At 49.5% G+C, this 26,363-nt stretch overlaps 1 protein-coding gene across 5 annotated transcripts; it reads left to right on the forward strand.

Annotated features, from left to right (window-relative positions):
* The first annotated feature begins 3,881 nt into the window (after positions 1–3,881).
* CCM2L (CCM2 like scaffold protein) lies at positions 3,882–26,363 on the forward strand. 5 transcript variants are annotated; one of them, XM_016937650.3, is made up of 11 exons: positions 3,911–3,983; positions 7,456–7,598; positions 8,429–8,596; positions 11,324–11,407; positions 11,503–11,686; positions 12,424–12,887; positions 16,161–16,296; positions 19,316–19,379; positions 22,461–22,590; positions 23,166–23,304; positions 24,464–26,363. In XM_016937650.3, the coding sequence occupies exons 2-11, from the start codon at positions 7,593–7,595 to the stop codon at positions 24,769–24,771; spliced, it is 1,683 nt and encodes a 560-aa protein (XP_016793139.1). In that variant the 5' UTR covers positions 3,911–3,983; positions 7,456–7,592; the 3' UTR covers positions 24,772–26,363. The 5 variants fall into 5 exon arrangements, with proteins under 5 accessions (XP_016793137.1, XP_016793141.1, XP_016793140.1 ...); XM_016937649.3 differs by lacking the exon at positions 7,456–7,598 and adding an exon at positions 8,124–8,212 and having other exon boundaries at positions 3,918–3,983; XM_016937648.4 differs by lacking the exon at positions 7,456–7,598 and having other exon boundaries at positions 3,882–3,983.

Below are 26,363 nucleotides of genomic sequence, written 5' to 3' on the forward strand. Positions count from 1 at the left end.
TCCTGCCTCAGCCTCCTGAGTAGCTGGGATTACAGGTGCGTGCCACCAAACCCAGCTAATTTTGTATATTTAGTAGAGATGGGGTTTCACCATGTTAGCCAGGCTGATCTCGAACTCCAACCTCAGGTGATCTGCGTGCCTTGGTCTCCCAAAGTGCTGGGATTACAGGTGCAAATTTCCTCTTCATATAAGGACACCAGGGAGATTGGATTAAGGCCCACCCTAACTGCCTCATTTTAACTTCATCACCTCTTTAAAGACCCTATCTTCATATACTATTACATTCTGAGGTACTGGGGGTTAGGGCTTCAACAAATAAATTGGAGCGACACAATAACACCAGCAAAGTAAAAAATATAAAGGAATTTGATGCCAGTGTTGAGCTGCTCAAATAACCTGAAAACCCTCATTATTGGACTTGTTTTAAGAGAGAATAAATGTTCCTTCTTGTCTAAGCCACCTTTGGCGGGGTTGTCTGTTCCTTGCAGGCAGAACTCTGGCACTGTGTTTGCTCAAGCTGTTCCCTCTGCCCAGAGTAACTTTCCTTCCATTCACCCTTCAAGGTTTGGCTTGAATGCCACCAGCCTGGGGAATGGCTCCTGATTCTGCCTTTCCCAAACAAGTCGCTGGCCTGATACCAGAGTTCTTGGCTTGTGTGTCTTTGTCTCTAACCAGATCATGGTCAGCATGTGCACTGACCACCTGCTGCTAATATCCCCACTCCTGCCCATGGCAGGCATTGATAATCAATCCCTTCTTCCTGCTGGGAGTAGATCCGGTTTTTATAATCCTCTACGCAGCCCTCCAGGCAGCCCCTGCCAATCAACTGGAGGTGGTTCAAAAGAGATGAATCCTATCTGCCACAATTGTTAAGTCTTTGAGAGCAGGGACTTTGTTTTGCTCATCTCTTCTTTGATTCACAAGCTAATTTTAATAATATGTTATCATTGTGCACTTCTGTTCCCATTCAATCCCTGCAGCAGCCTTCCAAGGCAGGTACTGCCATTATCCTGCTTTTGACACGTGAGGGCTCTGAGGCGCTAAGAGATGAGGTAATGTGTTCAAGGTCATATACATTTGAGCCTACATCCACCATCTCCAACCACTTCCGCTGACATTTACTAAGCACTTCATCTGTTATGGCTCTGCAGGGAGCACTGCAGGGAATAGAGATAGTTTTCTAATTTTAGTGGCATGCAAAACACTTATTGTCCTATTTGAGATTCCCAGCAGTTCAGTGATGTTTGGAGCTAGTCCAGGAATAATATAAGCTTCCATTTTATAGACAGGGAAATTGAGGCCCAGAGAGAGGAAAAGGCTTGCAAAAGCCAGTCATGGAGATGCCAGAGCAAGAGACCACATGTCTCATGCCCGGCTGCTGCTCCAAGGGTGGGAATTCTGGGCTGGCTCAAGGGGTTAAGTTGGAGCTTTCACATCCAGAGCAGAGTCAGGAATTGGCTAGCACACCCTGGCCTCTTCCTGTTCGCCTGGCAGGCTGAGTGGAGATCTCACTTCCTGAGCTGGGAGGTGACCCGGCAGGATGCAGGGGAGCAGGAGGGAGTGGCTGTGAGAGCCAGCACTAAGCAGCCTGGGCCATTTCCCCTCCAAGGGAGGGGAAGGAAGAGGAAGGGCTAGTGGCTAGGAGTCTCCTGTAGCTCTCACACCCAGAAGCGTTGGGGAGCTCTGACCCTCCCTTCAGGGCACTGATCTTGAACACCAGGCTTTCAGAAAAAGCCTTTCAGTAGAATCCAGTGCATTGGTACTTTACAGTTTCTAACTGCTCTTCCATCCATGGCCTGTGTCTTTCTGGCCACAGCTCTGATGAGCAGAGCAGGGCTTTGGGAAATTATTATTCCCATTGGAAAGATAAGAAAGCTGACAGTCTACGGCCGTACCACCCTGAACGCGCCCGATCTCGTCTGATCTCGGAAGCTAAGCAGGGTCGGGCCTGGTTAGTACTTGGATGGGAGATAAGAAAGCTGACGCCAAGAGAGGTTACAATGAGCAACCTGGACCAGGTCATATACAGCAAATCAGTTCCAGAGCTTAGGTCTCCAGAACCCAGGTGTCTTGGCAAGGTGTGGATGGGCCACTCAGAGCCTTTCCATCTGTCCTGGGTGGGGCATGCAGAATGCATAGGTCCTAGAGGTAAGGAACGCTAGGCTCAGATCCAGACCAGCCAGAAATCCCAGGTCCTCCTCTTACTCACTGTGTGACCTCCTTGAACCAGGCTCTGAACTTCAGCCTCAGTTTCAAAAATCTGTATAATAGGTACTATCATGGTACTCAACACTGTGAGTAAGTTAAAATATGTAAAGTGTTCAGCACAGAGCCACAAAGGGGACCTTGCCTCCCTAATATACTCCCAAGAGAGCAAAACAGCTCAAGACCCTATGAACATGGTCAGAATAAAAATGGAGTCACTAATGTTAAGAAAACCTTGACAAATAGAGCTGGGGAAGGCCATAGAGGGTTTTCATGCTTGCATAACAAATAAGACTGATAACAAAAAAGACTACACAAATCACAACCTTGCACAAAGGCCATTGAAACCTTGCACAAAAAATACTTCCGCAAGGACATCTGCCCAGCAACTGCCTGTCCAAATTTAGACTGGCGTCACCCTTGCTATTGATCTTTGTAATCAAGGATAATTATTTCAGAAACAATAATGTAATCCTTATTTTTTTCCTTTAAAAATCTTTGTCTTCCCCCCACCTCCCTGAAAATGCACATCGCTTACTATGGCATATGGGTAATTCCCACTGCAATGCTTAATTCCTAAGTGAAATATCTTTTATTTTAGAGAGCCTCTGTTTGTTCTTTAATTTGACAACCACTAAGCAGGTAAACAGTTAATGTTTACTGAGCACTTATTTTTTTTCAGTTTTTTTTTTTTTTTTTTGAGATGGAGTCTCAGCCAGTCACCAAGGCTGGAGTGTAATGGCTGGATCTCAGCTCACTGCAACCTCCACCACCCAGGTTCAAGCGCTTCTCCTGCCTCAGCCTCCAGAGTAGCTGGGATTACAGGCATGTGCCACCGCACCCAGCTGATTTTTGTATTTTTAGTAGAGACAAGGTTTCACCATGTTGGCGAGGCTGGTCTCGAACTCCTCACCTCAGGTGATCTGCCTGCCTCAGCCTCTCAAAGTGCTGGGATTACAGGTGTGAGCCACCACGCCCAGCCTTACTGAGTACTTAATATATGCCAGAAGTTCTTCTAGGTGCATTTAATCCCCGCAAGGTCACTATGAGGTTAAACTAGTATTATGCTCATTTTAAAGACGGGAAAACTGAGGCACTGGTGGTTAAGGGACTTCCCAAAGGTCATAACCCTAGTAAGTGCCAAAGCCAGGATTCGAATTCAAGCAGCCTATCTTCAAAGCCCACGCATACTGCCTCCCTTAATAGTAATGATTAAATTTTTAAAATCATAACTTGCTTGGCTACAAAACTCTCTATAAGGCACTTTCCACCCACCTTTTCATTTCTCACCACAGCAGCCTAGGGAGGGAGGCAGTGTTGACTCCCAACTTATAAAGAGGAGGGGGAAACAGGCTGTGAAAGGGGGAACTGACTTGCCTTGCCAAGGTCACACAACAAGGTCAGTGGCAGAAGTAGGGCTGGAACTTGGAATTTTCCAAACCAGGACTTCAAATGTGGGGGGCCCTTTCCCAGCCTTGGCCAATTCCCAAGCTCCCCCAGTAACCTGCCTTCTGGCTAGAGGCCTTGAGCCTCCCTCCTCAGGTCAGCTCTGCCTGGGCTTCCACCCTTCAGCTGCAGGGTCCCAAGGCTGTGTCCTCCACACCCCCTGCCCTCCCCATCAGATGGGAGGGGCAGGAACTCCAGGGCTGGTGGAGTTTCCGACCAGGCAGGAAAAAGAACAAAGGAACTGGATGGGGGGGTGGAAGGGATGGCCAGGAGGGTGGCAGGAGTAGAGGGGACATTTCACCATGGAATATGAAGTCAAGAAAGGGAAGAAGGTAGGTGGGAGGTTGGGAGGGACGCAGGGAGAGGAATGTCCCCAAAGCTGGGGAAGGGGGCAAACTGGGGCGGGGTGGGGGGTCGGTAGCGAGGGGCATAAGTGGAGCCTTTCTTCTCATTTGGAAGTAACTTCCTTCCCACTCTTGGGCAGCCAGACAGTCAGGCTCTAAACTCCCTGTTTCTCCACTCTCAGTGGCCTCTGGCATCCCTAACGTGGACAGACAGGGACCTTCTCAGGAAACCTGGCCAGACGGACTCAGTTTGGGAGATTCTCCACACCTGCTTCCCTGGTGTTCCCCGCAGCTCCCTCCTGCAGCCTCTCAGACAGACGGACAGACAGACACACCCAGCAGATCCATTCTCCTGCTCGTCACTGCCCCAAACAGAAGGACTCAGTCAGGGCAATTCCGATAGGACGTTGCCTACACAGGCTTGAGTCTCCCACCTGCCCCCTGCCCCTCCCACCTTTCTACAAGGGCGTATGTAAGGCGTCAGCCAGAAGCCATTCCCCTCACCCCCAGATCCTCACCCCTTCTGACTCTGAAGTTTTCTAGTATGCTTCTCTGGGTGTCTCACCTGGTTGTCTTTGGAGTTCAGGGAGGCGCTCTGATTTTAACTTCCATCTTACCCCCATTTCCACCCTCCCCTCTACCCCACCCCCACCAGAAACATATGTCCGGGCTGTTCTAAAAGGTGCCCACATGAATCACAGAGGGCTCAGAAGGGAGCCAAGACATACGTGCATGTTTTCTCTTAGTTTGTTCTTTTAATAGACATTTATTGAGTGCCTATTATGCACCAGGTATTTCTTTTTTTAAAGCAATAAATAAGTTAATGTAAAATTGCATAGAAGGGCCGAGTGCAGTGGCTCACACCTGTAATTCTAGCACTTTGGGAGGCCAAGGCAGGTGGATCACCTGAGGTCAGGGGTTCGAGACCAGCCAGGCCAACATGGCGAAACCCTGTCTCTACTAAAAATACAAAAATTAACTGGGCATGGTGGCACATGCCTGTAATCCCAACTACTAAGGAGGCTGAAGCTTGAACCTAGGAGGCAGAGGTTGCAGTGAGCCAAGATCGCGCCACTGCACTCCAGCCTGGGTGACAGAGTGAGACTCTGTCTAAAATAAATAAATAAATACATAAATAAAAATTTTTAAAAAATCATAGGAGGTCCCATACTCAGTGCTGGAGGAAACTGATCAGTTTGAGTCAAGAGCTGACGGGTGGAAGGAAAGTGGGTAGGGAAGAGTGTTTGAGGCAGAGGAACAGCATGTGCAAAAGCCCCACAGTGGGAAGTCACATAGCAAGCCAGAGGGACTGAAGGAGGACTGTGTAGTGGGGGCCCAGGGGACAAGAATGAGGCAGATGGGGCTGGACAGGTGGGCAGAGCTGAGCCATTCAGGGCCACCAACAAAAATACTTGCCCCTCCCCACCGCTAATACACACACATACGCAAGACAAAGTCCCAGCTCCATAGCCGGCATTCAAGATATGTTCGTCTCATAATCTAGCCACGGCAGACTGACTGCACACAGCTTCTCCAGGCTCACCCTCATCCAGCCTTTGAGGCATCCAGAATTTTGCACATGCTGTGCCCTCTGCTTGGCATGCTTTCTCCCAGATAGTTTCTTCTCATTCCTTAAAGTTGCTACATACCCCATCCTGGCTCCATGATATGGGTTCTAACATAAGCTGAGTACCCATAAGAATCACCTGAGGGCTCATTAAAACACAGATCACTGGGTCTTACCCCCAGTTTCTGGGCCAATAGGCCTGGGATGGGGTTCAAGAAATTGCATTTCTGGCCAGGCACAGTGACTCACGCCTGTAATCGCAACACTTTGGGAGGCTGAGGCAGGAGGATTGCATGAGCCTAGGAGTTCAAGACCAGACTGGGCAACATAGTAAGACCCCATCTCTTTAAAAAATATATATTAGCTAGGTGTGGTGGTGGTGCATGCCTGTGGTCCCAGCTACTGTGAGGCAGAGGTGGGAGGATCGCTGAGTCAGAAAGAATTTGCAATTCTAATAACCCACAGGTTATGCTGATGGCTGTGGGGCCACACTTTGAGAACGACCGGTTTAGATCCTGGCTACTCAAAGCGTGGTGCACAGACCAGTAGTATCAGCACCAGATGGGAGCTTGGTAGAAATGCACAGTCTCAGGCTCCAACCCAACTGTACTGAATCAAAACTCCAGGGCAGATGAAGTTGGAAACTCACTAGTCTAGGTCATTTATCACAAGCCCTGGAGGCAAGGATAGGATCCAGGTCTCCACTGAATCCTCAGCACCCAGCACAGTCCAGCCATACAGGTGTAAATGTTTACTGAATGAATGAGTAAATGAACAGATGTATTTGTGGACTTGTGTTCTGTTTACCTGGAAAGAACGTGAGCTCCTTGCAGGCAGGGAGGTTGTCTTACTCACATTTGCCTTGTTACACAGTTAAGTAATCACACCACACATTCACTCAGTGGTTTTCAGCTGAGCTGCCTTTTGAAATTACCTAAGAAGGCTTAAAAAAATCTTAATGGACCGAGCTCATTAACCCCAATGGCTCACACCTGTAATCCCAGCACTTTGGGAGGCCAAGGCAGGAGAATCATTTGAGCTCAGGAGTTCAAGCCAGCCTAGGCAACACAGTGAGACCTCATCTCTACTAAAAATTTAAAAAATTAGCAGGGCATGGTAGCACACACCTGTAGTCCCAATTACTTGGAAGGCTGAGGCAGAGGGATCGCTTGAACCTAAGAGATCAAGGCTGCAGTGGGCTATGATTGTGCCACTACACTCCAATCTGGGCAACAGAGCAACATCCTATCTCAAAAAAATTAAAAAATAAAAAATTTTATGCCCGGGTCTCAGTCCCAGAATTTCTTATTCAGTTGGTTGGGAGTGTAACCTGAACATCTGAAGTTTTAAAAGCTCCCCCCGTAGTTCGTGTGTGTGTGGAGTGGGGGGGTGGGGGTTGTTTGTTTTGTTTCTTCGACAAGGTCTTACTCTGTCACCCAGGCTGGAGTATGGTGTTGCAATCGCAGCTCACAGCAGCCTCGACCTCCCAGGCTCAGGTGATCCTCCCACCTTGGCCTCCCAAGTAGCTCGGATTACAGGTGCATACCACCACACCCGGCTAATTTTTTTTTTTTTGGCATATTTTTTGTAGAGACAGTTTCACCATGTTGTCAAGGCTGGTCTCGAACTCCTGGGCTCCAGCTCTCCTCCTGCCTCAGCCTCCCAAAGTGCTAGGATTACAGGCGTAAGCCACCGCGGCTGGCCTTCCCCAGGTAGTACTAAAGGATAGCCAGGGCTGGGAGCGACTGCTCTAAATGCAGTCTCACACTTGAGCATGTATCAGAAGCACCTGGTGGGCTTGTTAAGCCCTAATTGCTGGGCCCTACTCCCAGAGTTTCTAATTTAGCGGGTCTGGGATGGGGCCTGATAATCTGCATTTCTCTCAATTCCTAGGTGGTGCTGCTGGTCCAGGAATCTCATGTTGAGAAATACTGTTCTAGATGGAACTCAAACTTTCTTTTGAGATTCAGATGGCTGGTCTGGGCTGAGCCCCAGAATTTACACCTTTAACCTTGATCCAGGCCATTTTTATGCAGGTGCCTCTGGATTCTACTTAAATGTACTTATTAATAATTTATAACTTTTAGGAAAGCACAGAGAATAGCCTAAGAAATAGCTATGCACCCACCACCACTCCACCACATTGAATCCTAATCTATATTATATATATTTATGTATATGATTTATATATATGTGTGTGTGTGTGTGTGTGTGTATATATATATATATATATATATTTTGAGACAGAGTCTTGTTCTGTTGCCCAGGCTGGAGTGCAGTGGCTCCATCTTGGCTCACTGCAACCTCTGCCTCTGCCTCCTGGGTTCAAGTGATTCTCCTGCCTCAGCCTCCCGAGTAGCTGGGATTACAGGCTCCTGACACAATGCCTGACAAATTTTTGTATTTTTAGTAGAGTCAGGGTTTCACCATGTTGGCCAGGCTAGTCTCCAACTCCTGACCTCAAGTGATCCACCCGCCTTGGCCTCCCAAAGTGCTGGGATTACAGGTATGAGCCACCACGACTGGCCTTGAATCCTAACATTTTTCTGTATTTGCCCCAGCCTAGACTCATTCCTCAAACCTGTTTGGCAGGAGCTACACTGTCACCTCGGTGTTTAGAAAGAAGGTCGTTGGATCCAGAATGCCCAAGGTGAACTACTGGTTCCACCACTACTAGCTGGTGACTTTATCAGTTAGTTCCTCTCTAGGGTTTAGTTTCTCCATCTGTAAAATGGGACTTACAGAGGTACCCCTTCTGCAGAGTTTTGGTGAGAATTAAATTAGGTAATGTAAGTAAAAGTGAGCATAGTAAGAGTTCAATAAAAGCAGCCACTGTTATCACTCTCATTCCTCCTCTCCTCCCCAGGGCTTTGTATCCCCCATCCGAAGGCTGGTGTTCCCCAAGGCCGGGCGCCGGGCAGCCTGTAGGAGCAGCGTGAGCCGCCGGCCCCTGCACTCGATGCCCCTTTATCCCCCCGACTACCTCATCGACCCCCAGATTCTGCTGTGTGACTACCTGGAGAAAGAGGTCAAGGTGCGTGCAGGATGAGAAGGGGTGGGAAAACCTTGGGGTGAGGAGACCATCACTTCTCCTTGACACCAAGTTCTGATCAGCCGTATCCCACACAGGGGAAGTTGTGGCTCATTGGAAAGAGGCCTGGGTTCATGTCAGCCTTGCCCCCACCTTCAGCAAGTGACCTCCATCTGCTGAGCCTCCTCAGTGTTCCCATCTCAACATGAGGCTCAAAACCTACCCCCCAGTGGAGAGTGGATGGGAGAGTGTTCTGTGCGTGGAAAAGTCCTATCTTTTGTCAACTGACATAACAGAAAGGGAGACTCACTAAAAGAAAATGATGTTTACTCAGGAATAGGCATTGCAATGGGAATATGCGTGCCATAGTAAACTGTGTATTCAGGAGGTAAAGGAAGGCAAAGGTTTTTAAAGGAAAAGTGAGGAGGATTACATAATTGTTTTGAGATAATTATCCCTGGCTGCAAGGATCAATAACAAGGATGGCACCATTTCCAAGTTGGATGAGCAGTTGCTGTCCTTGCAGGAATATGTGTGTGTGTGTAAGGTTGTGATGGCCTTTGTGCAAAGTTGTAGTTTTTACAGTCTTTTTGATAGTTGTTATCAGGCGTTCATGCATGAGAATCCTCCCTCCTATTTGTCAGGGCTTTTAACACAAGTGACTCCATTCTGATTGACAACTTTGACATTTCCCATGAGATTTTACTGCAGTGACCTTGCTGTTACTCGGACAGTGTCCAGATTAACAGCAAAGCACAAAGGACTTCCACCACTTAGGAGCTGTACTTTTTTTTTTTTTTTTTGAGACAGAGTCTCATTCTGTCTCCCAGGCTGGAGTGCAGTGGCACAATCTTGGCTCACTGTAACCTCCGCCTCCCGGGCTCAAACAATTCTCCTGCCTCAGCCTCCTCAATAGCTGGGACTACCGGCACACACCACCACACGCAGCTAATTTTTTTGTATTTTTAATGGAGCTGGGGTTTCACTATGTTGGTCAGGCTGGTCTCAAACCCCTGACCTCAGGTGATCCGCCCACCTTGGCCTCCCAAAGTGCTGGAATTACAGGTGTGAGCCACCACACCTGGCATGAACACCATGAAGAGGAAATGATGGGTCTTCATTTAGCCTAAAAAGATTGATATGGGGGTAGGGTTATCCGAACTGGCAAACAATAAGCCACCTAGTAAAATCTGAATTTCAGATAAGCAATGAATACTTTCTTAGCATAATTATGTCCCAAATATTGCAAGGGACTAAAAATACTAAACAACTTAAAAATTATTGTTGATCAACGGCCAGGCACGGTGGCTCACACCTGTAATCCCAGCACTTTAGGAGGCCGAGGCGGGTGAATCACGAGGTCAGGAGTTCAAGACCAGCCTGGCCATCTTTTAGTAGAGATGGTGAAACCCGTCTCTACTAAAAATACAAAAAATTAGGTGGGTGTGGTGGTGGGTGCCTGTAATCCCAGCTACTCGGGAGGCTGAGGCAGGACAATCGCTTGAACCTGGGAGGCGGAGGCTGCGGTGAGCCGAGCTCACACTGCTGCACTCCAGCCCGGGCGACAGTGCAAGACTCCAGCCCCCCGACGCCCGCCAAAAATTGTTGTTTTCAAGTTCAAATTTAACTGGCATCCTATATTTTATCTGGCAACCCTATATGGAGGGAAAAACAAACAAATAAATCTGCTTAAAAATTGAGGGCTGAAATTTGATAAAGAATAAAAAGAAGAGAAAATGTTTGATTGGTGGATTCACCTAGAGGAATACAACTAAAAATAATTTTTTAAAAGTTGGCCAGGCATGGTGGCTCACGCCTGTAATCCCAGCACTTTGGGAGGCTGAGGCAGGCTGATTACTTGAGGTCAGGAGTTTGAGGGCAGCCTAGCCAACATGGTGAAATGCCGTCTCTACTAAAAATACAAAAATTAGCTGGACGTGGCGGCACGCGCCTCTAATCCCAGCTACTCAGGAAGCTGAGGCAGGAGAATCGCTTGAACCCGGGAGGCAGAGCTTGCAGTGAGCTGATATCTTGCCATTGAACCCCAGCCTGAGTGACACTGAGACTCTATCTCAAAAAAAAGTTAACTATTATATTGAATAACATTTAAGTGCTAACATTAGGATATAAGAGTAAAGGAAAAATTTGTTGATTTAGTGCATCATTTTTCCTGACAAAATGGTATACTAATTTGATCCAACATTCTTCCTTTTCCATTTGACTTCTGCAACAAGACCATAAGGAAGGCAAGTGATTTGCAATTCCTTTGACAATGATGCTTGTGGTAGAGAGAGCCACTCAGGCCAGAGGAAATTTACAGGTGGTCAGTTCTTTCAAGCTGTTATAATAACTTTTGCTTCCCTATGGAATCTTATAGCTAGATGACTATGTGTTAAGGCAATATAAGCCAGCAGTTGAGAGTGTGGGCTCTGGCATGTGGATCCCAGTTTGATCCTCTCTAGCTATCTAATCCTGGGCAAGTTCTTTAGTTAGTCACACACTGCCTTGGTTTTTCTCATCCTTAAAGCAAGGGTGAATGAGTGAATATATAGAGAGCGCTCAGAACTTTGCCTAGCTTCTATTAAGGGCTCAGTAAAAGTTATTATCAGGTATATTAATTCATGTATTTCTATCTCAATCTATCCGCACTGCATCAATGAGAAGGCCAGGGTTCTTCAGGGTTTCAGGGTGACATCTCTGTGTCCTTCTCTCACCCCGATTTCCATCCAGTTCCTGGGCCACCTTACCTGGGTGACTTCCTCACTGAACCCCTCCAGTCGGGACGAGCTCCTGCAGCTGCTAGACACCGCCAGGGTGAGACTCTGGGGAGGGAGGAGGGCAGGATCTCGCTCCCTTCTCCCTCTTCTACCTGCGGACCTCGGGAACTCGAGATCTGCCCCTCCCTGCAGCAGCTGAAGGAGCTGCCGCTGAAGACCACGGCGGAGCAGGACAGCATCCTGAGCCTGTCTGCCCGCTGCCTGCTGCTCACCTGGCGCGACAATGAAGAGCTCATTCTGCGAATCCCTACGCACGAGATCGCCGCCGCCTCCTACCTGCAGGACGACGCGCTGCACCTGCTAGTGCTCAAGACCGGTGCGGCGGGAGGGGGAGGGCGGGAGGGGGAGGGGCGGGGCGGGGGCCGGAGGTGTGCGGATGGAGAAGGAGAGGGACCTGCGGCGGGGGCAGAGGAGATGGAAAAGGTCTGACCATACTACCCTGAGACTAGGGGCAGGCCGAAGAGGCTCTGGGAAAGCAGACAGGGCCTGAGGTTGAGGATGAAGGTGGGTGGCCTGAGCCACTACACTGAGGCAAGGTGGTGGAGCACTAAGAGGGTGGAGAAGCCCAAGACCTAGGCCAGGGCTGGATCCGCAGTTACCACCCGGCTCTGAGGCTAGAGTGGACCCTTGGGCTGGGGGCGGGGCCTGATTCCAGGGGCGGGGCTGAGGAGAGGCGGGAAGTCAGAATCCAAGGGGGCGGTCCCTGAAACCCGGGACTGGGTCCCCAGTTAAGGCTCCCTCGGGAGGGGACAGCCTGACCACCACCCTCTGTTCAGAGGGCAGGTCTGAGGCCAGGGGCGCAGGCGTCGTGGGGAGCGTGGAAGCCACCTGGCCAGACCACCCAGAGGCCAGGGGTGGAGACTGAGGCCGGGGGCGGGCCCGAAAGTGTGGAAGCGGAGTGGGCGGGGAACCGCCGCGCTACTTTAAAGCCGGGGGGGAGGCGGCGGTGGAACCCCAGAGCCGCGAGGTCAAGTAGCCAGCCGGCCTCGGGGGTGGGGGGGGTGGTCTCTGAGTCCCGATCCCCGCGGCTGACGGTCCCCCGGACTCTCCTAGGTCTGGGTGTGGACCCAGTGCCGGCCGGCGTGGACGCCAGCCCAGGCGGCGCAGGACGCGACCCCGGCCCGCCAGGCGGGGCGCCCGAGAAGCGGCGGGTGGGCACCGCGGAGCGGCGCCACACCATCTGCAGCCTGGACTGGCGGATGGGGTGGGGTGGGGGCGCCGCGGAGGCCCGGGCCGGGGGAGGCGGCGGCGGCAGCTTGGAGCGCCAGCGCGCCGGGGCGCGGGCGTCGGGCAGCTGGGAGCGACGGCAGACGTTCAGCGGCAGCTGGGAGCGGCGGCACGGAGGCGGCGGCGGCGGCAGCGCGGGGAAGCCGGGCGGTAGCTGGGAGCGGAGGCAGGCGGGCAGCGGCGGCGGAGGCAGCTGGGAGCGGCGCCACCCCGGCCCCAACCCGCTCGACCCGCAGGACCCCAGCCCCGACGCCTACTGCAACCTGGTCATCCTGGCTGTAGCCAACAGGGTGAGCCCGAGGGCAGCCTGCTCCCAAAGCCCGGCTTCGGGAACGCTGCTTCCCCGCCCCCACCTTGCCCCCTCCCTACCCATCAGGTTCCTAGGATCTGCCCCTGCCTTCTCCCTGCACCTGCCCCACCTAATGGCTCCTAAACTCCGGACCTGGACACCTCCAGGGCATCTCCCCTTGACTCCCTCAATGGGATGAACTCTCAAAATGGCCAAAACAAACTAGATCTAACCTCCAGCCCGTTCCTTCTCCAACGTTGTCAGTGTTGGCCCCACCACAGTAACATTCACGAGGACACTAATCACCAGCGTGAATCTAGGGCCAGCTCATGCCAGACACAGGGCTGCATCAACTCATTTAATTCTCACAGCAACCTCTGGAGGCAAATATTACAACTACTGTATTCCCATTCTATAGAAAAGGAAACCGAGATCCATAGGTGAAGTAACATAGGCAAGGTCACACAGGAAGAGCACGTGGTGGTTTTAAGATTCAAATCCAGGAAGTTCAGAGCCCCAGTACTCTTGGTAACTAAGATGGCCACCCAAGAGAGAAGCCTTCCTGCCATTCTTCCTTCCCCCTCCGTCTTCCCCTCTGCCTCCCCCATCCTCTTCATTCACCCTTGCTTTTATTCACCCGACCATGTTTCTTGAGTGCCAGCTCTGGGCTAGGCAATGGGCTAGGTGCTATGGATACAGACGTGAAAAAGACATCTGGTGTCCACCCTTAGGGAGCTCACAGGCGAGCAGACACCTTCAAGTTCTGAGCATTCTAAGCTTTTCCTCTGATCTTGGACCACCAGATCCCTCTGTATAAAAACAGTGGTGAACGAAACAGACATAGTTCCTGTCTAGATGGTGAGGCAGATAATAACCAGTAAACTCAGACACCACAGCTGTCTCTCTCCCCTTGAAACACTTCCTCACTTGGCTTCCAGCTCTCCACCTTTTCCAGGCTTTTCTCCTACCAAGCTGGTTCCTCCTCTTCTCCAGAAGTTGGAGTGCCCCAGACTTTGTCCTTGATCTTCTTCTCTCCTCCATCTATCCTTCATCTACCCATTTCTAGGTGATCTGCATCTGAAGATCTAACGACTGTTTCAAACCCAACACATCCAAAACTGAGCTCCAACCTCCTCCCCCAAAACCCGCCACTCCCTTGGTTTCCCTGTCACAATTAATAGCAGCTGTGTCCTTACATTGGTCAGGCCAAAACCTTGCTGTGGGCCTTGGCTGGCTCTCGCGCTCTCTGTCTTTCTCTCACACACCCCATATCCACTCTGTCAATAAATCCTGTTGGCTCTTATTTTTAAAACATAACCAAGCCTGTAATCCCAGCACTTTGGGAGGCCGAGGCGGGTGGATCACCTGAGTTGAGGAGTTAAGACCAGCCTGGCCAACATGGTGAAACCCGTCTCTACGAAAAATACAAAAATTAGCCAGGCATAGCAGCGGGTGCCTGTAATCTCAGCTACTTGGGAGGCTGAAGCACAAGAATCCCTTGAACCCAGGAGGTAGAGGTTGCAGTGAGCCAAGACCGCACCACTGCACTCCAGCCTGAGCAATAGAGCAAGACTCCGTCTCAAAACAAAACAAAAAAACATCAAAATCCATTTACTTCTCCCCACCCTCCCCCTGTACCCACCCAGGTCCATGCCCCATTTTCTCTCACCTGAATCATGTGGTCACCCTCTGACTGGTTCAGCCCTTGCTGACAGTCTCTTTCCCCACACAGTCAGAGTGGTCCCGTTAACATGAAAGCCACATCATGTCACTACTCCACATCTTCCAGTGGCTTCCCATTTCACTCCAAGTAAAAGCTAACATCCTTACAATTGCTTACAAGGCCATTTGTACTCCAGCCACCATGCCCACTTCCTCTGTGGCTGGAAATAGGATTCCAGACAAAGCCAACAGTCATCCCACTGGACTGTGAGGGCTTTGCGGTACTGAACCTGGCCCAGTGTCGGCCACATAATAGGACTAAGTTGGAACTTGTGGAGTCAGTAAATAAGTGTAATCCCAACACTTTGGGAGGCTGAGGCAGGGAGATCACTAGAGCCCAGGAGTTCCAGACCAGCCTGGGCAACATGGCAAAACACCGTCTCTACTAAAAATACAAAAAATTATCTGGGCGTGGTGGTGTGTGCCTGTCATGCAGCTACTCAGGAGGCTGAGGTGGGAGGATCACCTGAGCTCAGGAGGTTGAGGCTGCAGTGAGCCATGATTGTGCCACTGGGCGACCGGAGTGTGACTCTATCTCAAAAAAAAAAAGTTGCTTTCCAGGGTTGTCTGAGCATCTGGCTTCTTATCTGAGTCATCCTGGTCCTAAGAAGGATATAGGAGTTAGAGTAAAAAACAACTTGGGTGCTGGTACTAATGCCATGAACCTGCTGTGTGAGCCTAGGCAAGGCACTTAACCACTCTAAGTCTCAGCATCTTTGTCTGTCCACTTTGTAGGTTTATGGTAAGGATCACCTGGTTTAATTATTAGGACACACCTACTATCCCAAATGCCTATCCTGGGTTACGTTTTAATTTATTCTTTGGGCTTTTTTATTTTTATTTTTTGTATCCAACCATCCATTGTCTTGGGCCTTTTTACAGACACAACATAGAGAAAAGGTTCATGAAGACAGTGTCTTCATCAATTACTGGTTTTCTATGTGTCTTGCTTAAGGCATAAAGAGGTAAATTCAAGAACTAAATACCTATTCACATTTGTAGTCTCAAAAAAGTTTTACCCAAGAACTTAAACTCCTTCCTTCTATCAGAGACTGAATTTTATTTATCCTGTTTCCATTTTCACACTGAATGCTAGGAAGCTCATATCTAAATATGGCTTCCAGTATTAGTAACTATATTGAGCCTAAAATTTTGATACATTTAATCATCCCTTCTCCTACTAGGTATTAGGAGAACTGGATTCTAATCCTGACTAATCACTTCCCCTCACTGGGCCTCCGTTTCCATATCTATACATTAAACTAAATTAGGACTTATCTTAGAAGGGCATCAGGAAGGCTGATGAATCCTCCACAAATCTGGGGTACATTTTTCATGGCACAAGAGTTAGAGTTGTCACTGAATTCTATAAAGGGGTTCTAAGATCCAGAGAGTAGCCATCGAATTTTGATGGAAAAATTCTTGAAAGCCAATTTAAAGGGCTCTATAGGTGTGTATCTTTGTGCGCATCTTCACACACTGTTTTAGGAAGCAGGGTAATATCTTGGTCATTGGTGAGGACCTGAGCTCTCTCTCCTCCTGCCTGGGCCAGGACGCTGCAGAGGAGTCCTGCGCACTCATCTGTCAGGTCTTCCAGATCATCTACGGGGACCAGAGTATTGAGTGTGTGGACCGGGCTGGCTACCACTACACATCCACACCTGAACGGCCATGGCTCTGCAGCCGCAGTGAGTACCAGAACTCCTGGCCTCCCCTCCTGTGAAACATCCCAAAAAGGCCAGGGGAGGGAAGATGTCCCAGGACTTGGGCTGATGAAGGTATTTAGGGTTCCTGATCTCTGCCATAATTACAGTGTACCCCACAATTGTAGGTGAAATGTCAATTTTCTTTTTCTTTTCCTTTTCTTTTTTTCTTTTTTGAGACAGAGTCTCCCTCTGTTGCCCAGGCTGGAGTACAGTGACGTCATCTCGGCTCACTGCAACCTCCACCTCCTGGGTTCAAGCAATTCTCTGCCTCAGTCTCCCGAGTAGCTGGGATTACAGGCATGTGCCACCACGCCCAGCTAATTTTTTTTTTGTATTTTTATTAGAGACGGGGTTTCACCATCTTGACCAGGCTGGTCTTGAACTCCTGACCTCATGATCCACCCGCCTCAGCCTCCCAAAGTGCTGGGATTACAGGCGTGAGCCACTGCACCCAGCCATCAGTTTTCATGATGATCTCAAACTTAGCTTCTTCAAAGATGTTTGGATTGTCAAATTCAGAACAAGCCCCCTAGAGCTGAACTCTTCTCTCTCCCTTTTGTTTTTGTGTCCCTATATTGCAGCAACCTAAGCACATGTATTGTCTGCTTACTGAGCCATTGGTCCCACTAGGACCCTAACACAAAACCAAGATTTCCAGATGGGTCCTTGGATGCACTCAAGGACTAGAAGGAGAATGAGACTAATAGAGACATTTGTTAAGCACCAGTTGTGTGCCAAGCACCATACCAATGTGCCATGTCCTCATAGCAACCTTGCCTGTCCTCTTTGTCACTGTATCCCCTGTGCCTAGCACGAGACTGGGTACATCAGATACTCATGAAGTATTTTTCTGAATGGATGAAAGAACACTCTGAGGCCTTAGGATTCCCATTTTTTTGTTTGGTTGGTTTTTGTTGTTGTTGTTGTTTGTTTGAGACGGAGTCTCACTCTGTCGCCTGAGCTGGAGTGCAGTGGCACGATCTCGGCTCACTGCAACCTCTGCCTCCCGGTTCAAGTGATTCTCCTGCTTCAGCCTCCTGAGTAGCTGGGACTACAGGCGTGCGCCACTACGCCCAGCTAATTTTTGTATTTTTAGTAGAGACGGGGTTTCACCATGTTAGTTGGCCAGTGTGGTCTTGATCTCTTGACCTCGTGATCTGCCTGCCTCAGCCTCCCAAAGTTCTGGGATTACAGGTATGAGCCACCACGCCTGGCCAGGATTCCAGTTTTACAGATGAGGACATTAAGGCTCAGATTAGTCAATAAATTACTCAAGGTCACACAGCTGGTAAGTGGCAGAGTCAGGATTCAAATCCAGGTCTGTCTGATTCTGAAGCTTCTATCAGCAACAACCTTATTCCCCATGCTGCCTTCAGGCCAGTTGGTGAATTCCCCAGCCATTGTCTCCCACAGCATGGTACCAGCAGCAGAGTGCTCGTTCTTTTCTTCCGAAGACCCTCGCATCTGTGGGAGCTGTGCTTGTTGGGAGGCTGGGTTAGTTCAACTCTCACAAGGATGATAGGCAAGTAAATGAGATAATTCAACAAATATTTCAACAAATTCATTCATTTAGCATATATTTATTGAGCACCTAGTAGGTCAGATCCAGTGCTAATCAGTAGGTTATTTTGGTGAGCAAAACCAGAGGTGGCCTGTCTTCATGAAGTTTACTTAGTGGAGGCAGGCTGACAGTGATTAAATAAGTACACAAATAAATACACAACCACAGGTTGGGCACAGTGGCTCACACCTGTAATCCCAGCACTTTGGGAGGCCAAGGCAGGTGGATCACCTGAGGTCAGGAGTTCGAGACTAGCCTGGCCAACATGGTGAAAACCCATCTCTACTAAAAATACAAAAATTAGCTGGGCATGGTAGCAGGCACCTGTAATCCCAACTACTCGGGAGGCTGAGGCAGGAGAATCACTCGAACCTGGGAGGTGGAGGTTGTAGTGAGCAGAGATCGCACCACTGCACTCCAGCCTGGGCGACAACAGCAAAACTCTGCCTCAAAATAAATAAATAACCACAGACTGTGCTGGGAGAATGTATAATGAGGAACTGGCCCCACCTGGAGGGTAAGGAAGCAACACTGATCAGAGATCAGAAATGGTAGGGCTAATAACCAGCTAAATGAGACAACAGGACTAGGAAGAGCGCAAGCTCTCCGTACTTGGTGTTTCTTTGCTCTGAAGGTTTTCAGATCCCTCCCCTTCACAAATTTCTTCCTCTCTTTCTTCTTCTTTCTTTCTTTTTCTTTCTTTCTTTCTCTTTCTTTCTTTCTTTTTCTTTCTTTTCTTTTCTTTTCCTTCCCCTTCCCCTTTCTTTCTTTCTTTCTTTTTTCCTTTCCTTTCCTCTTTTCTCTTTCTTTCTTTCTTTTTTCCTTTCCTTTCCTCTTTCTTTCTTTCTTTTTCTTTTCTTTTATTTATTTTTTTTCAGGGTCTGGCTCTGTCACCCAGCCTGGACTGTAGTGGTACAATCACGGCTCTCTGCAGCCTCGACCTCCCAGGCCCAAGCAGTCCTCCTATGTCAGCCTCTCAAGTAGCCGGGACCACAGGCATGCACCACCGCACCCAGCTAATTTTTTTGTTATTGTAGAAATAAGGTCGCTCTATGTTGTCCAGGCTGGTCTTGAAGCCTGGGCTCAAGCAGTCCTCCTGCCTTGGCCTCCCAAAGTGCTGGGATTACAGGCGTGAGCCACAAATTTTTTTTTCTTTTTTTTTGTCTTGCCTGAAACACACAGTTTACAAAATATTCCCTCACATGTTTCCTCATCTGCTGTTCCCAAGGCCCCCATGAGGTAGGTGGGGGGTGGTATTGTCCCCAAGTCGGGGAAGTTGAGGATCAGGAGAGGCGAGGGGAGTTCCCCAGGGTCTGTTGTGTGTTGGTGTCAGGGGCAGGACTAGACTTCAGGCTGAGACTGAGGGTGGGGCCTCAGGGAGCAGGGGATGCTGATCCCTGCTTTGCTGCCTCTGACAGTCCCTCTGTCTGCTGGTCCCAGGTGAGAGCTGCCACACAGATGGGACGTATGCCTATGACGCTGACTTCAGCTGCTGCAGCTCCTTGTGAGTACAGCCCCTGTCAGGGACTCCACCCTGCTCCCTTACCCCTGCACAAACAGGGTGACTAGAGAGGGTAGGAGAAGGTGACCCAACCTTGATGTGTGCTGAGACACTGGGCACTAAGAGGGGGAGGTAAACTGAGCTCCCTGACTCTGGAAACTCACAGGATCCAGACCCTTGAGAGACCCAGGAGACACCAGAACTCAGATGTGGGTCCACACAGTCCTGTGGTTCTCTCCCAGTCATCCAGGCACAGTGGTCTGCAGAAACCAAAATCATAGCTACATGCCAAAAAAATTATCTTGGCTTAATTTTGGTTCCATGTAATAGAAAATCCCCAAAAAGAGTATCTTAAGCAAGATAGAACTTTTTTTTCTTATATTTGACATAAAATAGAGCAGCAATTCAACATTTCATGGTTGTTAGGAGCTCAGGCTTCTCTTTTCCTTCCCTACCCTCTTCAGGACTTGCAGCCATCCTCAAGGTCACCTCATGGACTGAGATGGTGGTTGTAGCTCCAGCCATCACAGTAGCATGCTAAGGGGCCTCTTTAAAGAGTTTTGCCAGATTCCCACCTGATGACTTCTGCTTATATCTCATAGGCCATAACTTGGTCACATAGCCATCACTAGCTGCAAGCAAAGCTGGAAAATTTAGGATTAAAAAAATATATTTCAGGCTAGATGCGGTGGCTCGCACCTGTAATCCCAACAGTTTGGGAGGCTGAGGCAGGTGGATTGCTTGAGCCTGGGAGTTCCAAACCATCCTGGGCAACATGGCGAAACCCCATCTCCACCAAAAATACAAAAATTAGCCAGGTATGGTGGCGCACACTTGTGGTCCCAGCTACTTGGGAGGCTGAGGCAGGAGAATGGCGTGAACCCAGGAGGCGGAGCTTACAGTGAGCTGAGATTGCGCCACTGCACTCCAGCCTGGGCGACAGAGTGAGACTCTATCTTAAAAAAAAAAAAAAAAAAAAAAAAAAAAAAATTCAGGCCAGTCATGGTGGCTCACGCCTGTAATCCCAACACTTTGGGAGGGCAACGCAGGAGGATCACTTGAGCCCACAAGTTTGAGACCAGTCTGGGCAACATAGGGAGACCCTGTCTCTATTGAAATAAATAAATAAACAAACAAATAAAATTTTAAACAATTCAGTTGGGAACATTACCCAGGGTTCTGTTTAGGGTGACCAGCCATCTCAGTTTGCTCAGGAATGAGGGGTTCCCCCGGATATGGGATTTTCAGTGCTAAAACCAAGAAAGTCCTGGGTTACTGGTTGATTACCTAGTTATATTACTAAGGGCTTCAGTTTGGCATGTAGCAGTCTCTGCCAGTGATATATGTCTTATTGTTTTTTTCCTTTTTAGTAGCAATAGATTTGCCTTCCTCATACTGTATGCCCTTAGGCTAGTCTTTAAACAACCAGATATCTACTGAAGAGATAAAATAGTGATAATAGCGTTTGAACATTGAACTTGCTATGTACTAAGTGCTGTTCTATAAAGCACTTTATTTTTTCATCAACATAGTAACATTACAGCAGCTACTGTTTATTGCTTATAGCCCATAATTCTAAGTGTTCTACAAATATTAACTCCTCTAATTCTCATGATGACACTAATTATTATTATCCCATTATACAGATGGAAAAATTGAGAAATAGAGAAATTAAGTTTAGTTTTCCCAAGGTCAAGCACCTAGTAAGTTGTAAGTATGGGATTTGAACAGAAGAAGGCTGGCTCCAGAATCCAGTCCTTATACCACAAAGCTACACGGCTTCTTTGTAGGTAATAATGGAGGATGGTTCTGGAACAATTTAGAGACAAGGAGGCAGGAGCCTAAGGTTGAGTTTTTATTAAGCAATATTTCTTGAGTACCTCCTATGTGCCAGGCACTCTGCTGTGTGCTGGGGATACAGATGGACACAAGACAGAGGGCAAAACCTGGGCCTGGCACATAGTAGGTGTTCAACAAATGAAGAAAACCAAAGTCCCTGCTCTTGTCAAGTTTACAGTCTAGCATAGGAGGCAATGAAATCACAATTTAACAGTAACAATCATTAATGGTAATAAGTACTAAAGGGAGGCTCAGGGTGCTATAAGAGAGGCAGAGGGGGACCGCAACTCAGCTGGAGAGTCAGGAGGGCCTCTCGAGGTGATGGCACATGAACTGAGGCCTGGAGGATGAAAGGGGGAAGAGTGTTCCAGGTAGACGGAACAGCAAATGTAAGAATCCTGAACTAACCAGGCGTGGTGGCTCACGCCTGTAATCCCAGCATTTTGGGAGGCTGAGGTGGGCAGATTGCTTGAGGTGAGGCATTTGAGAGCAGCCTGGACAAACATGGTGAAACCCTGTCTCTACTAAAAATACAAAAATTGGCTGGGTGGCACATGCTTGTAGTCCCAGCTACTCAGGAGGCTGAGGCATGAAAATTGCTTGAACCCGGGAGGCGGAGGCTGCAGTGAGCCAAGACCGCACCACTGCACTCCAGCCTCAGTGACAGAGCAAGAATCTGTCTCAAAAAAAAAAAAAAAAAAATTTTGAACAGGATAGAGCTTAGTGGGTTTGAGGGTCAGCAGGTGGCCACTGTGGCTGTGGCAAATGGTGTGAGGGAGAGAGTGGTCAGAGAGGATGCTTGGGGGTACCTGGAAAGGCCATGCATGTCACAGGTAGGCCATGGACTGAGGGAGCATGTTCAACAGAGGTTCTAACCCAACCTAGGGGAATTAGAGAACACTCTCCTGAGGAGATGACATTTAAGATCACGGGATGAGTAAGAGTTAGCTGTGCAAAAGGGAGGGGAAAGGAGGCAATCCAGGCAGAGGGACCAGCAGGTGCAAACACCCAGAGGTGAGGAGATAGTAGAGGAAGAAGGAGAAGGGGGGTGGGGGGCGCGAAGCACAAAGAGCAAAGGCAAAGGCAAGCACAGTGACAGATGAGACTTGAGAGGTGCCAGGGGCCAGGGTGTGCGAGGCCTTGGAGGCCAGCATGCAGTCTAGGATGAGGCCTCCTACCTTCAGCCTGCCTGAGGGCCAGGAGCTGGAGGGAGGTGAGTGAAGGCCCTTCTTCCCATGCCTGCAGCAATGGCTCCCAGGACACCTTTGAAGCATGTTACAGCGGCACGTCCACACCTTCTTTCCATGGCTCCCACTGCAGCGGCAGCGACCACAGCGGTCTGGGCTTGGAGCAGTTACAGGATTACATGGTCACGGTGAGCTGGGGCCGGTGGTGGGAATGGCACAAGCAAAAGCCTGGAGGCTGGAGTAAACATTTTGGGAATGGCACATTGCCCTGGACATAACCTAAGCAGAAGACATCAGAGGTCAGAGCAGGAGATGAGGTTAGGAGAGTAAACTGAGGCCAGCTTGTGAAAGGCCTTAACTAACGTCAGCTGGCATTAATTGAGTGCCTGCTGTATACCAGGCACCATTCTAAGCACCTTTCATGCATTATTTCTTTTAATCTTTTCAACAACCCCAAGAAGAAAATACCATCATTATCCTCACTTTGCAGATGAGAAAAGCAAGCATCATGGAGGTTGTCACCTACCCAAGATCACAGAGCTGATCCAGTGAAGGGGTCAAGATTTGCACTCAGGCAGCTTGAGTCCACATCCTATTCTTAAATGCAGCCTAAGGGATCTAGATGTCCTCTGAATAGCCCATGGGAAGGTTTTCAGAGGAGAGCTGGGCCAAACATGCCCTTAGGGAAGGCTCTGGGCCTTTCAGGCAGGGGTTGGATGGTGCTGCTTCCTGGGATTGATCTCGAATGGTGTCCCCCACATAGTTGCGGAGTAAGCTGGGGCCCCTCGAGATCCAGCAGTTTGCGATGCTGCTGCGGGAGTACCGGCTGGGGCTGCCCATCCAGGACTATTGCACAGGCCTGCTGAAGCTCTACGGAGACCGGCGCAAGTTCCTCCTCCTTGGTGAGCCCCCGCTGTACCCCCAGAGGTCAGCTAGGGCCCCTGCTTGGTCCATGCCATCCCAGTCAGGCACCAGGCTGCAAATGTTTTCTCCTTATCTTTCAGCCTCTGATGAAACCCAGATCATGAGATTCACAGGGCAGATGAGGAGCCCAAAGTGCAGAGTAGGGAAAGGACTTGTCAGAGCTGGGAGACACTGTTGATAAGAAGAACTAAGCAGTGGTGTGGCCATTTCATCCTCACAGCAAAGCTGCGAGAGGGACTGATTCTTCCCATCTTACCCCACACGGAAGCTGAGGCTCAGAAAGGCTAAGGAACATGTCCAAGGTCACACAGCTAGTAAGGAGGGCTAATAATAACAGGAGGAATAATACGAATAAGCTGACATGTGCTTGGCAGTTACCCTGCGCCAAGCATCATCTCATTAAATGCCCCCAGTTCTGAGAAGTAGATACTATTATTGGTCCCCATTTTGCAGGTGAGGAAACTGAGACTCAGAGTTACAAAGTAAAGGACTGAGGTACATAGCTAGTAAGTAGGAATGGAAATAAAACAAACTGTTTACAGAGTGCTCAGTATGTGCTGAGTACCTTGTTATTTAATCCTCACATCCCTACCCAGAGAACAGGTGCAATTATCTGTTTTACAGGTGAGGAAAATGAGGTTCAACATAATTAATCAATGGGAATATAATGATGGTACATAATAACAAAAATAGGCCTGGCGAGGTGGCTCACACCTGTAATCCCAGCACTTTGGGAGGCTGAAGCTGGCGGATCACCTGAGGTCAGGAGTTCAAGACCAGCCTGGCCAACATGAAACCCTGTCTCTACTAAAAATACAAAAATTAGCAGGGCGTGGTGGTGTGCGCCTGTAATCCCAGCTACTTGGGAGGCTGAGGCATGAGAATCTCTTGAACCCGGGAGGCGGAGGCTATAATAATAATAATAAAAGTACAGTAATCTAGCATGTAGTGAGCATTCACTGTGTGCTGAGCGCTGTGTCGTTATTCGCTGGCTCAGAGAGTTAAGGACCTTGGGCAAGGCCACACAGCCAGTGAGTGACAGCAGGGATTTGCACCCAGATCTGCAGAGAGGACGCTTCCCCTGTGGGAGGGAAAGGGAACGTGTCCTGGGGACTCACCACGCCCCTCGGCTCGCAGGGATGCGGCCCTTCATCCCGGACCAGGACATCGGCTACTTCGAGGGCTTCCTGGAGGGCGTGGGCATCCGCGAGGGCGGCATCCTCACTGACAGCTTCGGCCGCATCAAGCGCAGCATGAGCTCCACGTCGGCCTCCGCAGTGCGCAGCTACGATGGCGCGGCGCAGCGGCCCGAGGCACAGGCCTTCCACCGGCTGTTGGCTGACATCACGCACGACATCGAGGCGCTGGCCCCCGATGACGACGACGAGGATGAGCCCCGGGGCTCCAGGGGCGGGAGCGATGCCGCAGAAGACAACTACCTGTAGCCACCGCCCCTGCGGACGGCGTGGCTCCGCAGCCCACCTCTGAGTCTCAGCTTTGCTTCGGGGACCCTATCCCCAGGGCCCCCCCATCACACCTGGCGGGGCCGGGGGGTCTTCACTCCAGGGTCTCGCTCCCTGCCCTTGGGGCCCGGGGCCATGCAGTACCGAGAGTGTCCTGCAGGGGGAAAGCGAAGCCGGGCCCTGAAGTCCGGGGCAGTCACCCGGGGCTCCCGGGCCGCTCTGCCGGGCTGGGGCTGGGCAGCGATCCTGCTTTGTCCCAGAAGCCCAGAGGGATCAGCCCCAGAACACACCCTCCTCCCCGGGACGCCGCAGCTTTCTGGAGGCTGAGGAAGGCATGAAGAGTGGGCTCCACCTGCTGGCCGACTGAGAAAAGAATTTCCAGAACTCGGTCCTATTTTACAGATTGAGAAACTATGGTTCAAGAAGAGGGGAAGGGGCTTGAGGGAATCTCCTGATTCTCCTTATATGACCTCAAACTGACCATACTAAATAGTGTAGAAGGTCTTTTTAAGGCTCTAAATGTCAGGGTCTCCCGTCCCCTGATGCCTGACTTGTACAGTCAGTGTGGAGTAGACGGTTTCCTCCACCCAGGGTTGACTCAGGGGGATGATCTGGGTCCCATTCTGGCCTTAAGACCCCAAACAAGGGTTTTTTCAGCTCCAGGATCTGGAGCCTCTATCTGGTTAGTGTCGTAACCTCTGTGTGCCTCCCGTTACCCCATCTGTCCAGTGAGCTCAGCCCCCATCCACCTAACAGTGTGGCCACAGGGATTACTGAGGGTTAAGACCTTAGAACTGGGTCTAGCACCCGATAAGAGCTCAACAAATGTTGTTCCTTTCCACATCAAACATTTTATGACTCAGTTTACCTTTCTTGCCTGGTAATAAGCAAAAGATGCCTGGGTGCATCCTACCCCAACTGAAGTGGTGGTGAGCTATTCAGAAGATCCTCAGGGGAGCTCACTGTTTGGGAAGAAGAAACAGTACTTGTTCCCTTGCAGCCTTGTTACAGCCTAGCTCTGTGCTCAAGTCACAAACAAGAAATAGCCAAGACTCCACAGGCAGCTATCTGGGAGTCTGGGGTAGTCAAAGAAATGGGAAGGAAAGGTTGGAGAGGTAGAGAAGTCAGGATAAGGACAGCATTCAGCACAGCCTGAGTAAAGGCTGGAAAGCTAAAAGGGATGAGGCCTGAGAGGAGGCCAGAGACTCACATAGGAGAGCCAAAATGTGTTTGTAAAACCTTGCAAAGGCTTCCATGGCCAGACACATTGTACACACCATAAAATAGGCACTGTTAGCAATTTTCAAAAAAATGTTATTAGGACTCCAGGTCCAAAGAGTTCCATAATTCATACTTGGTTTGTGGTAAATGATCATCCCATCATCGCTGGTCCATGTAGGGCCCTTCTGATGTTTTATTTTACCCTCTCCTGATCCACATGTTCCCCACACTCCTTTTCCCTCTTTACTATGAGCGCCTAACCCTATGTGCTGATATATGTCCCTGGACCTAAACTACACAGTGCTTTGTGTGTGTGTTTGTATAAATGATAATTATATAAGAATTTCACTCTA

The sequence above is a fragment of the Pan troglodytes genome, chromosome 21 (genome assembly GCF_028858775.2).
Source record: "Pan troglodytes isolate AG18354 chromosome 21, NHGRI_mPanTro3-v2.0_pri, whole genome shotgun sequence".
Taxonomy (NCBI): Eukaryota; Metazoa; Chordata; class Mammalia; order Primates; family Hominidae; genus Pan; species Pan troglodytes.